The sequence below is a fragment of the Gallus gallus genome, chromosome 3 (genome assembly GCF_016699485.2).
Source record: "Gallus gallus isolate bGalGal1 chromosome 3, bGalGal1.mat.broiler.GRCg7b, whole genome shotgun sequence".
NCBI lineage: Eukaryota > Metazoa > Chordata > Aves > Galliformes > Phasianidae > Gallus > Gallus gallus.
This window is the reverse complement of record NC_052534.1, coordinates 4006725-4019972: the sequence shown is the minus strand read 5'-3', so window position 1 is coordinate 4019972 and position 13248 is coordinate 4006725. Positions and strand designations below refer to the sequence as shown.

Sequence of the window (13248 nt, the reverse complement as noted above, 5' to 3'; positions counted from 1 at the left end):
GCTTTATCTTCTAGATATTTTCCCTTGGAACTCAATATAGATTCTTTAAAATCTTCTCAATTATTTGGTTAAACCATCAGCGGTGATGCAAGTCCTGAAGACCTCCCTAGAAAGAACTGTGTGCTCATTAGAAAATGAGCAGTGGTTTCCTTGAGCAGCTTTCACCTGAAAGAACGTTTCAGTATCGCTGTAACTTTTGCTCAGCATAGTCAGCAGGCTTAACTCATTAAGCTGAGTTTGAAGAATCTTTTTTCTTTAATTAATTGATTAATTTCTTAAGAGCTCATATTCAGAAGTCACTTTCCAAAGTCAGTGTATTAATGACTTTACACCACATTTTTAAGCCAAAGGTTTCCAGGGAGGTTCTAAATCACATATGATCTCAGTCACACTCTTTAGCTTGCCTCTCAACTTTAATCTTCTGCTACTTCTGCAGAATTTCATACCTTAAAAGGTACACAGCCTGAAAACTCAAACTTGGTTTATCCCTTATGCCTTAGATAAAATCAGTGCTTCTGAGTTCAGGTTTGGCAAAAAAAAACTTTCATTCATGTGATAAAGTTCTTTGAGCATGTAATTGAAGTAGGTGGTAGAGAACCTGCTGATGCATCTTATTCTGATTTTCATTTGGAAAAAAAAAAAAATCCCTCCCAAGTGTTGACTTGGGAGCATGAATTATCAGACAGAAAAGTGAAGCACTGCATGCCAGAAACTGCTTTAGAGGGAGAAAACCAAACAGGAAATTTTCATCGTGATACAAAACGGATCAAAAGCTGCCTGAAAAGTCTCTGGGCTTGGTTTGGTTACAGCTGATATGAAGAAAGGCACTACGATTTTCAGACTGGACAATATTATTTAGGTAACGTTTAGTTATGATGTCAAGGATGTGTTGTGGTCCAAGAAAAAAAAAAAAAGCATGATCACAGCACTCTGCTAATCCAAAGAACGTGGAAATTTGTAGATTGGAATCAAACTCCTCAGAAGGCTTACGTTGCATTGATCGTGCTGATAGCTCCATGCCTCCGTAGGAATGAAGAACCTGGCACCTTGACACAGGAGCCTCAAAATTCCCGTGCCTCTTTCTCTAGGCTTTGCCCTTCTGCTGGTTCAGTGTCAAAAAGCTCTGCCAGAATATGGATAAGGCATTGTATGTGGCTGAGGACAGAGAAACGAGAATGTCTGCTGAAGCAGGGGGAGGGAGGGAATCCTATCAAGCCTTTCACTTAATGACAAAGGATTGGTTTGTATGCTGTGTTTTGAGAACAGTGGTATCAGCTGTCGGCTCAAAGGGCCAGCTCCCCTGAAAAGGATGTGGTGTGGCACCGGGGCTGGGTGAGCTGATGTTTTACAGCCCTATCCCTGCCACCTCTCTTCACTGTAAATGGTTCCTATTTCCTCATTTCTTTTTATTCCTCGTCTTGCATAGGAAGATGGGATGAACGCAAACTTAACTGTGCAGTTTAAAATCTTCTTGGACAAAAGTGCTTCTTTACAGATTTCACTTCAGGAAATCCAATGTGCCTCTGCTGGGAGGCACACTGATTTACAGAAAATGTTCATTTTGTTTTACAAAAGAGGAATGGCACTCAGCAACCGTAAAGTTCACATAACAGTATTACTGTCGGTAGGTGTTCAACAGAAATTGAAGGGAGGTGACACAATTGTATGACATATGGGCTAAGATGGCAGACAATTTTCTTGTCACAGCTGGTGCTGATCAGCTAATACATTTTGAGCACTGGAAGAAACTCCATGGTCAGGTTGTGGCAAGGTATCAGTCTTTCTCACGGTATTACAATATGCAAGCACGTCTGTGAACTAATATTTAAAATGAACCACAAATGTGGTCAGAGATTTAGAATCACAGAATCATGAACACTTGAAAAGACCACTAAGATCATCCAGCCCACCTGTCCACCTACCACCAATATTGCCCACTAAACCATGTCCCTCAGTGCCACATCCCCACGGATTAGGAGTTTATCAGCCTCCCTTTCTGCTGTGATGGTGATAGGATCCCTGCAGAGTGTGCAAGCTCATTGGGGATTACAAGTAAGATCGATTTCTAAACATCCACAAAGATTCTTAAAAAATCTCAGGAGAGATGGAGATTCCAGTGATGATCTGCTAAAAGGATGAGGCAGGCTGGTCAACATGAGAGTAGCAAGAAGGGCAGCTTTAGCAGATGCCCTAGATTCTCAATGGAGTGGCCATCAGCTCCCGAAGAAGGCTGGTTGGATCTTCTCTGCTCTTGGCCAGCACTGTTTAGTGGCCGAAAGTCCTGGGAGCGCAGCAGGACGCAGAGCTGGGCAAGGTGAGGATCCTGTGTAATACAGTACTATATACTGTACAACATAGCACACATATATATGTACGATATGCAAAAATATAGAGTGTGAAATGTAGAAGTCAGAAGACTGTCCATTAGAAAATCAATACACTGAAAAATGTTTGGGCATCTCCCAAACATGAGATGGAGGTCATCTTGATGCTCTCTGGGAAGTGGTGCCCGGTCTTCCCTTGGCATGGAACAGTAGAGTGCATTCAGTGATTTCTGTGTGCGATAAAAAGAAGAAAAAGCATTTTGGGTGATGATATCCCCATGGTCTATCATGGTCTTACGTCACTGACTGCAAACGTGATGCAAAGGCTGAATTTCTCTCTTTGGGGAGAAAAAGAAACAGCTACCTATTACTACACACTACACCTCTACTTGCAGTGTTTTCTAGCAAGACATAAAGTGCCTTTAGTGAAGAAAAAAAATAGACTGATAATGTTGCTGTTTGTTAGTTAAGCTTATGAACTTGCTAGTTTGAAACATTCATCCCCCATCCTCCCATCTTTATGCCTGTTATTTTGGGGAAAGACACTGTGCAACAGCTGTCACCTGGGAGCCAATTTATTTCTGTGCAGCATGCAAATTGTCTTTTAAATAATTAGAAACTGCGCCTCGCAATGAATTTCCTCGCTGATTTGTGTTGGGTGTAAAGGCTGAAGGTTAACCCCATGATACCGGATTTCCTGACCATAATGGGCCAGTTGCCCTTCTCAAATTAGCATTAACAACAGGCCCTCAAGATTCAGATAACTTCAAGGAGTAACCCCTTCCGGATGCGTGCCTCAAACTGCCGCTAATGGTAATAATGAGAGAAATAATATTTCCTTGTGTTGAGGGAGAAGTTCCATTGATTTCAGTGGGAGTTCCACACCATTAAAAGCTTCAGAATTTGCCCCAGAATCTCCTGAACAATGGAAATCACTTCTCCGTTCCATCACTTCTCCCCCCTGCTGGAGGGTCCCGCAGTGACGCTGCCCCAGACCCATCCCATGCCAGACCCCCTAATCTGTAATGCCATTGCTACACCCAGTCACCCCAGTATTGCTTGTATGGGTTCACAGACTGCCACCCTTAAGGACTAAGGTTGTGAATTTATGAACCTAGCAAGAAATAAGTGGAAAAACAGCATAAAACAGTAGTAGTTCCGTAGTCCCTTGGCTAAGAAACGCGCTACCAGGGACATAGCTATTGCCTGCTGCTAAGCTCCTGCAGCCTGACTCTACCATGTGATAGGTACCACAGCTTCGTGTAGAGTAGTATCTGAGCAGCTCAAACTGTTCCTCTGCTAAACATGAGATTAAGAACCAGTGTTTTTGTCTGTAGCTGTGCAAACAGCAGCTGAGGAAATAGGCCATTAAGCCAGAAGATGATCACAACCAGTCGGACAGCTGGCTCTACCGACCGCATCACGAGGGGATGCACTTCAGCCCCCTGGCTGCTTTATGGGATGCCAGGGTCTGCTGGGCAAGTTGTCAGGGCAGCAAGAGAAGTCTCCTCCCTTGTCCCTGCACTACCAGAAGGCTGCAGCCCAGTGTTCCTGAGCAGGGAAGTGCTAAGATGCCCTTATCAGGGCAGGCACAGCCATAGGAACCGAAGATGCGGTATTCTAGAGCTGAGAGTTTTGTGCACGAATCTCTTATGTCCCTGGCTGTTTAACAGCTTTACTCCCCAGGTTTGGAATCCACTTCAGGAAGGAGTTTCTGCAGTTTTATTGATTTCCTATGGGATTGCATCTTGAAAAGGCTCAAATGGAATTTAAGCACTTGAGAGTGAGGCTCTTTCCTGATAAGGAAGATTCTTCTTGAAGGGAAAAGAACATAAATTCCAGTAGGATTAATACCAGTGCTCCCTGCACCACACTCACTGTACGTCTTCCAATCCTTCCCACCACCGCAGCAGCAGAAAAAAAGGAGGAGGTGTGGAGAAACTTCCAAAATATTCTTTAATTTCAAGCTTGTGGGTTTGGTTTTGGTCACCAGTGCTCCATACCGCTTCCCAAAGGGGGAATGCAACCAGCCAGTTGTACCCTTCTGTATTCTCCTGTAAGGCAGTTGCTGAGTTATGGAACGTGTCTGCAGAGCAGTGGAATATCCCCCTGCTGCACCTGGAGTACAAAACAGATCATTGGAGGGGGCCCCTGATTCTTGGCAACCAAATGGATGCTCAGTGGCATGGTGCCTTTAGCGTGAGATAGAAGTGCTTCGTATAGGCTTCATTTGGCATTAATGAAAGCCAGATCTGTGATACTGTATTAATGAACTCGTTTTTAGTTATGACCTGCAGAAAATGCTGATTAGCAAGGAAGGGACAGTGCTGCTGAGGAAAGGAGCACCACTGCTGCATGACAGTGAGTGCAGCAAAGGCCGCAGTGCTGGAGGAAACAGCGTATGTTTGGGCTGGCAGTGATAAATAATCCTGGTAGAGGCAGCACGATTAAGCTGATCAGTTTCTGAAAGGCACCCTCTGAAGTGCTGCATTGCTTAGCCATCCTTTTTCAGAAGTTTTTTCTTGTAGCTACTCAAGGCCAGGTTGGATGGGACCCTGGGCAGCCTGAGCTGGTAGGGGGCCACCAGCCCATGACAGGGGTTGGGACTGGGTGGGCTTTGAGGTTCCTTCCAATGCAACCATTCTGTGACTCTGTGATGATTCTATTCACCACATTTACCCTATGTGTAATGCTGAAGTTAGTAAACTGCTGTATATTAAGCACTTCTGGTATTCAACAGATTGTAAAGCATGGTTTGCACGATGTGGCAAAGCTCTTTGAGTAACACAAAACACAGGGTACAAAGTGCTCTACTGATACTGCATTTATATTTAGTTCTTACCAGAAATGTGTTTTAGCCATCTGCACTCACTCTGCTTTAATTGGCATCCCAGAGCCATCTCGGCATACACAGGCTGAGTGTCTTTCAGATGAACCCCAGCAGCACTCTGGTGCCCTGTCTATGGGACCATGCGAGAGGTGGCTCAAGTGAGATCAGGACATAACCTGAAACATGTCTAGTCACGGTGTCCTTCCACTCCTGCTGGTCTGAAATGCTTGCTAATGTACAGAATCATCGAATCATTAAGGTGTAAAAGACCACTAGGATCATCCAGTCCAACCACCAGCCCATCCCCACCATGCCCACTGACCACGTCCCTCAGTGTCACATCCCCACTTGGCTTTTTCTGCTTAAGTTCAGTTCACACCTTGTAGTCCTCTTCACACGAGGCTAAAAGTGACTTACTAATCACCGTCATTTAACGAGAGCTTAAGCAGAAGCAACCACACCACACCTTTTAATGACTCAACTCCAATAAACCTCACAACGTAACTGAAGAAATAGGAAAAAGAAGATTCGATGTGTGCGGGATTACTTTTCAAAGGACAAAGTGAGGATCTATGATTATTGCAGCCTGGAATAATCAGCGACTAAGCATGAAATATGTGCTCCACGCATAGGCTGGCCTTACAGCGGGCTTTCAAAAATGAACAGTGATTGTTCATTAAGAGAAATACTACAACACGGTGCTGTCTGGGGTTGGCCACATCCCATACCATTAGCACACTGTGATCACATTGAAGGGATTCCACCTTAGGCTTTTGTTCATCCTGCAGACAGTGAGGCTCATTTTCTGCAGGGATGAAAAAAGGCAGAGAGAAAATGTGGCAGGTAGCGAGCACGGCTGAGTGGGGCTAATGCTGCTCAGTACACTCGGCAGCCTCATTAGAGGAAAAAACGTGCTTTTTATGAGGAGAGGGACAGCGTAAGGAGAAAGGAACACGTGAAGGGATATCAAAGCACTAACAGCTATTTTCCATATTGGAATTAAATGCTGGCCCCAAGGTACCCTGGTGAAGCTGTGCTTTGATAGCAAATCAGCATAAATGGCAGAACCCTTCAGGTGACTTTCCCTTTTTGTATATTAATGGAGTCTCCAAGGTGCAGCTGGCTTGCCAATGAGAAACCCCACATCCAACGTAGTGAGTAAAGGCCGGCCAGATGAATTCTACCGCACCGACATTGCTGATTCATGTTAATAATTACACAAGCCATTATGAATGACTGAACTCTGAAGTCATAAACAAGTAATTACAGAGCAGCGACCGCGCCACTCTACGCAGCATATTTGTTGATGTGAGTCAGGTTGAATTTCCTTTTAATTGTTTTCCATAATGCATTACATGCGGGATAGCCCTGTGTGCAGAAATGCAATATGCCGTTCCTCGGGGTCAGCAGCAGTCTTCTCTCAGAGCAGAATGCCATGTTTTTACGTCTGGTTTTAAAAGCATAGAGTTTAGGAAGTGAAAAGAGCAGTTTGGCGAGAATCAGCTACTGAACAGCAGCAGCAAGCTAGTAAAATTGGGGAACGCCACCCATTTCCAGCCCTGGATTGATGCATCTTCTCTTCTCTTGGCAAAATGGGGCAGTTCTCCTCGTGTGCTCTTTTGGCCATCCCAACCCACCTCAGCAGTTTCCTCTGCACGCTCTCTGGCATTGGAATTCCCTGCTCCCCATATGTGTCCTCGCTCCTGCTGCACCTGCCGTTGGATGGGAGCACGGCCGGAGGTCGGGGCCGGTTCCCCACATCACCGGAGTGTGGCAGCTTCAGATTTAGCCCCGGGAGACAAAAGGTGTGCAGCTGCAAACGGGACGGAGAATAGAGCTTTCAGACTGAAAGCATTTCCACGCATACTCCATTTCTGCTTGCTAGCAATGGCCAACTTGATCCATTTTTTGTTCTGCCATATCTGTTCGCGAGAGGAAGATCCCCTGTCCTTTGTAAAGGATGCCACTAAATATTTCTCTCCTTCCCTTTCATCTCATATAGGCTATACATCACAAATGAGGCAGAACAGACTTTAAACGCTGATTGTCAGTGAAAGGCAAGAAGAGCTTCCTAGCAACAAAAAGGATGTCACTTATTGCCTTCAAAAGGAGACCACTGCATCCCATCTCCTTACAAATTCCTTCCCCTGATCTCCTCCGCCGATATAAAAGTCTGCCAGCAGGGGATCCCCGTTAGGAAGTGACCAGGAGTCTGAAAACCCGTTATGCTCCTGGCAAACATTGTCATCTTGTACATATTTAGCCTGATCGCTCTGGCAAGTTATGAAAGACTAAATGGTGCAAACACATGTGGCAGATGCCGTTCTCATGATAGCCGAGGAGCCTTTGAGCCTCTGTTGGTAGCATGCCAGCTCCAGCTTGTATACTGAAGAGCATTATACTTTCAAGCTTTCTCCGGCTTGCCCTGAGGGACTGCTGCTGAAGTGGCAATAAAACTCAGAACGAGCCTCCAAAAGTCGACTTGTTGGTTTGGCTTCAGATGGGCTTTTTTCATTATTACAAACGCAAACGGCCATATGCAGATCTGCTTCCTCCAAAACACCATGTGTTCCTTTAGAAAGGTGGTTCCAATGGGGAAGAAAGGGAAGACAACGCAGGGCCAGCAAAGGAAGTGAGAGTTGCTTCCGTGAATGGCCTTGGACGGTCACATTTATTTGGGTGAAGGGAAGGAGCTCCAAATGTGGGAATGCTGATGTGCTCAAAAAGCACTTTTTGTGGTTGTGCTGTGCTGGTAGCAGCAACACAACAAACAGCACAACAACACAACAAACAGCACAACAACACAACAAACAGCACAACAAACAGCACAACAATGTAACAAACAACACAACAGCACAACAAACAGCACAACAACACAACAAACAGCACAACAACACAACAAACAACACAACAGCACAACAAACAGCACAACAACACAACAAACAACAGCACAACAACCAGCACAACACAACAACACAACAAACAACACAACAGCACAACAACACAACAGCACAACACAACAAACAGCACAACACAACAAACAACACAACAGCACAACAAATAGCACAACAAACAGCACAACATCACAACAAACAACAGCACAACAACCAGCACAACAACACAACAAACAACACAACAAACAACACAACAAATAGCACAACAACACAACAGCACAACAAACAGCACAAACACAATGCAGTGTGATGTCCCGGTGCGACCCCCTTCTGCCTTTGCTACCTAATGTTAACATTGAGCTGAAGGGTTGGCTTGGATAGGATTTTTCCTCTGAAATGGAACTTTGCTTGAATACTTGGGGGATATCCTATTCTGCTGCTGCCCGCTCCTTGCAGATCTGTCATGCCTCAAAGGAAGACACCTGAAGCAAGGCTCAGCTCGAGCAAATCACATCCGACCTCACAATGTTTGTAGCAGCATCAGTAACTACCACTGAGCTGCAGCACACTGCTGCAAGGAACATATTGCAACACTGCGGTGGCCTGTTTTTCTGGCCTTTATTAATCCAGAAACCTTAATGATGAACAACATTTGTGTCATTGTCTACACAAATTTAATTTGTTTATGCAGCAGTTCAGTTAATCCTGCAATCTGCTTTTCTCAAATGAGGACAGATAATGGAGACACCGTTCTTTACAGGTCTTCGGGCTTTTAAATTCTGATAAAATCAGGATTCTTCACTGGGTCTTGCCACAGCTCTGAATTAAGCCACTTTAAATGTAATTACTGGAGCTGGCTGTACATCAGGAACATCCATTAAAAGAATTGATTGACCATGCTGCTGCGAGAGGCATTTCACGAACAAACGATCCTGATGGGTCCAGAACTGTCATTTATGAAGGCAAAGGAGCAGGTAAATACTTTATTAGCGGTTAATGAGAGGTTCACGAGATAACTACATTTCTTCTTTTTTAACCAGCTACTTCAGGGCGCCGTGCTGCATGGCCATCTATCACGACCGCTTCATCGACCTCCAGAAGGAGCTGCGCCAGATCCTGCTGTCAGAGCAGGTGAGAGAAATGCCATCTGATCATTGGGGTGATCTGGCGACGCTGTTCACTTCGGTTGCTTTCCCCATCTCTCTCCCGAAGCCCTGTGCCCCTGCTGAGCTATTTCCTGCACGGATCCCACACCCGCCGCCCCCTCTCAGGCTTCTGCCACCTTTGCACATTCGCCAGCACAACTTGCCACCAAGTCGCCCTGTTTTCCCAGGCCTGCCAGAAATCCCCACCCCACTTCTTAGCACCCTCCCGGTGTTTCCCAGTCGGAACGCACTGAACGCCAACCCATACCTGTCTGCCTGCGAGCTGCAGGTTTCTCAGCACCCCCCCCCCCCCCACAGGGAACGGATGGCTTTTGCGGATGGAAGAGTGAAAGTAACTGATTTTCTTCGGCCATCAGTGGCTTCCCTGAGTAAGGACGGAATCAAAACGCTCACTGATGCTGCCCGCAGCCTCACACCAAAGGCAGAGCCATACGGTCCCACAGCCCGTAGCTCCCCTCGCCCCAAACCCAAACCGCCACAGAGAACCGCGGGCTGTCACGGACACCCCACGGAATTCCCGGCTGTGGGCGACTACACGGAGGGCCACCGTGGGGACGGCGCCCACCCATCCGGACGGCCCGAGGCGGCGCGCCGCTCGCAGCTCAGCGCTCCGCGGGGTGCCGGCCGGCTCCTGGCGACGGGCACGGGGGAGGAAGGCGCAGCGCGGGGCCGGGCTGCTGCCGCGGGCCCACCCGGGGCTTTGTTGCACGGCGCGGTGCAAACACGCAGACGGCGGCGGAGCGGCTCTTCGCACCTCCGGCAGCCGGCGGCGTACGGCGCTGCCCCGCAAGGCGCTGCGATTTTCCCCGCTCGAGGCGGGGCCGCTCCGAGCCCAAAGCAGACCGGGAATTACCTGGGGAAGTCGGGGGAGATGGGGAGGGGTTGGGGGGGGAGGGGGGGGGGAGGTGCGCAGGGGCCGGGGGATTTCCTGCGACGTGTGCTTTGCCCGCAGGTGCCCCCGGAGCAGCAGACCGAGGACAGCCCCGTGTCGCCGCTGCTCGCGGGCCCGGCCGTGCGCTACCTGCTGCGGCACGGCGCGCAGCTGCCCATGTACGCCCGCGGCCGCCCGGCAGGTGAGCGTGGAGCGGGGCGCTGAGCTCCGCCTGGCGGCCGAGGCCGCTCCGACCCGGCCCGGGGCTGGAGGGGGGGGGGGGGGGGGGGGGAGGTTAGGGGGGGTCGGGGGGTCCGCGCGTGGGGCGCGGCGGGGGGGGGCGCGGCGGCGCGTGCCCGCAGCTGTATGCTAATGGCCGCCCCGCCCCGCGCTGCCGACCCCCGGCCCCCCTCCCCTCTCTTTGTCCCCTCCTTCCCCCCCCCCCCCCGCCGCCCCTTTGTGCCGGCTCCGCGCAGCTTTATGCTAATGCCCGGCACAAAGGCGGCCGCGGGGGGCTCGGGGGGGCCGAGCGCGTGCCGCCCGCGTGCCTCCCTCGGGGGACGGGGAGGGGAGGGGGAGGAGAAGGGAGAGGAGGGGACGTGGGGGGGGGGGACGGGGTCCCCGCCGGCTGCTCGCCGCCCCCCCGCCGCGCCGCCACCTGCGGGGCCGGGGGACAAAGGGGCGCGGGGCGGGCGCCCGGCGGCGGGGAGCGGGCGCGGCGCTAACAGGTGGCGGCCCGGCCTCCCGCTCGGCGACGCCCGCGGCCCGGCGGGCACGGCCCCGCGCGCCTTCGGAGCCGCGAGCGGGGAAAGAAAGAGCGCGGCCGGCGCCCGGAGCGGCCCCCGCGCACACAAAGGGCCACGCGTGCCGGGGGCGGGCCGGGCGTGTGCCGGCCGCGGGGCTCAGGTGCCGCCGCCCCGCCCGCCGCCGCCGCTGATTGGCCGCGCCCGCCGCCGCCGGGCCGAACAATGGCCCCGGCCCTCTTAAAGGCGGCGGCGGCGGCGGGCAGGAGGAGGGAGGGAGGGAGCGCCGCTCGCCGCCGCCGCCGGGCGCGGACCGCCCGCCCGAAGATGCCCCGCGGTTTCCTGGTGAAGCGCAGCCGGCGGCCCACGCCCGTGTCCTACCGGGTGCGCGCCCCTCCGCCCGCCGCTCCGCCGCCGCCTCCCCCTCCTCCCCCGCCGCCGCCGCCGCCTCCTCCTCCCGTGCCCTTCGGGACGCCCGATGGCCCCGTGCAGGCGCTGCGCAGCCCCACGCGGCCCGTCAGCCGCGACGCGCTGCTGGAGCGCGGCTTCAGCCTGGGCTCGCCCGTGTCGGCCGAGTCGTTCCCCGCGCCCGCCGTGCCCAGCAGCCTGGACCCGCTGCTGCTCGCCCCCGCCGAGCTCAAGCTTTGGGCCGCCCGGCCGCCCCCCAACCCCAGCGGAGGCGGAGGCGGCGGCGGCGTCGGCGGCGGCGCCGCTCCGGCCGCCAAGCGTCCCGCCGAGCCCGGCCGGCAGAAGGCCGCGGCCGGCAAGAAGGCGAAGGCGATCCGCAAGCTGACCTTCGAGGACGAGGTGACCACGTCCCCGGTGCTGGGGCTGCGCATCAAGGAGGGCCCGGTGGAGGCGCCGGCGCGGCGCGGTGGCTGCGCGCGGCCGCTGGGCGAGTTCATCTGCCAGCTCTGCAAGGAGGAGTACGGGGACCCCTTCGCGCTGGCGCAGCACCGCTGCTCGCGCATCGTCCGCGTGGAGTACCGCTGCCCCGAGTGCGACAAGGTGTTCTCCTGCCCCGCCAACCTCGCCTCGCACCGCCGCTGGCACAAACCGCGGCCCCCCTCCAAGAGCGGCGGCCCCGAGGCGGCGGAGCCCCCCAAGGAAGCGGCGGCGGCGGCAGCGGCGGCGGCGGCGGAGCGGGACACGCCGAGCCCCGGCGGCGCTTCGGAGGCGGGCTCCGAGGAGGGGCTGTTCGAGTGCCCGCGCTGCGCCCGGCGGTTCCGGCGCCAGGCCTACCTAAGGAAGCACCTGCTGGGCCACCCCGCCGCGCCCGGCCCGGCGCCCGAACCCGCGGCGGAGCCCGCCGAGCCCCGGCCGTGCCCGGTGTGCGGGGAGAGCTTCCCCAGCAAGAGCAGCCAGGAGCGGCACCTGCGGCTGCTGCACGCCGCGCAGCTCTTCCCCTGCAAGTACTGCCCCGCCACCTTCTACAGCTCGCCCGGCCTCACGCGGCACATCAACAAGTGCCACCCGTCCGAGAACAGGCAGGTGGTGCTGCTGCAGGTGCCGCTGCGGCCGCACTGCTGAGCCGCGGACTGCGCCCCGCGTCGCCCCCCGCCCCTCCCCGGCCGCTTTGGTTTCGCTCCGCTCGAGGACGGAGGAGAGCAGAGCAGAGCAGAGGTTCGGTCGGCGCAGCGCCGGCGCCGTCGCTCCGCTCCGGGACGCGTAGAACTGCCTTAACTCGTGCCGTGCCCGCGCCGCGCCGTCTGTATATGTTGGGTCGAGTCCTCGCGTTATTATTTATTCCTTATTTATTTATATTAATGATGAAGATGGATATTATTTGATCGCAGATGCTCTAACGCGCTTTTTTATTCCCCCCTCCCCCCGGCCCATCCCACCATCTCACTGTGATCTCTCTTTTTTTTTTTTTTTCCTTTTTTTTCTATGAAGGTTTTAACTTTTATACCTGGAAATAAACCACGCGACCTTAACCCGCCCGCCCGCGCCGCCGACAGCTCTCACTCCTAGATGCAATCTCTTTTTCTACACACATTATTTTCGTACCTGTTAGCTATTTATAGAGTGCTTCGATAGGACTGTTTCGACTGTATAATTATTTACTATTCAAATAAAAGTATTTTCCAATTCACGCCCGCCTTCTGCCTGCCCGCCGCGCGCTCGGCTGCCTTCGGCACGGAGCGATGGAGGGTGGGAGGAGCGCGGGGGCTGCTCGGCTCGGGGGCGACTGAGGCCGCTGCGTCCCACGGTGTGGGGCAGGGGATGCCCACGCTGAGCTCTGCTGGGGAGTGCCGAGTGTGTGTGTGTGTGTGTGTGCAGCAGGCAAAGCCGAAAGAGAGAGTTGCCGTCGTTGCTTTTTGGTTTGGGTTTCCTTGTAGGGTCGGGCCAAAAATCGCCAAAGAGCACTGAAGCCACCGGGCTGCCCTGCTGTGCTTCCTAGGAAACAGAGCTTGTCC

The 13248-nt window shown here is 53.0% G+C and overlaps 2 protein-coding genes across 2 annotated transcripts in view; both read left to right on the top strand.

Moving 5' to 3' along the window:
• The window catches only part of CFAP61 (cilia and flagella associated protein 61), a 91574-nt gene extending 81235 nt beyond the window's left edge, over positions 1–10339 (top strand). Inside the window, exons 25-26 of the mRNA XM_046939341.1 lie at positions 9089–9179; positions 10167–10339. Coding sequence (XP_046795297.1) covers positions 9089–9179; positions 10167–10310 — 235 coding nt within the window. The 3' untranslated portion in view covers positions 10311–10339. The remainder of the gene's footprint in view (positions 1–9088; positions 9180–10166) is intronic.
• A 362-nt stretch (positions 10340–10701) lies between these two features.
• On the top strand, positions 10702–12923 carry INSM1 (INSM transcriptional repressor 1). Its single transcript, XM_015283391.3, has one exon. It carries the CDS (start codon positions 11054–11056, stop codon positions 12356–12358), a length of 1305 nt encoding a protein of 434 aa, XP_015138877.1. The 5' UTR covers positions 10702–11053; the 3' UTR covers positions 12359–12923.
• Positions 12924–13248: the final 325 nt, after the last annotated feature.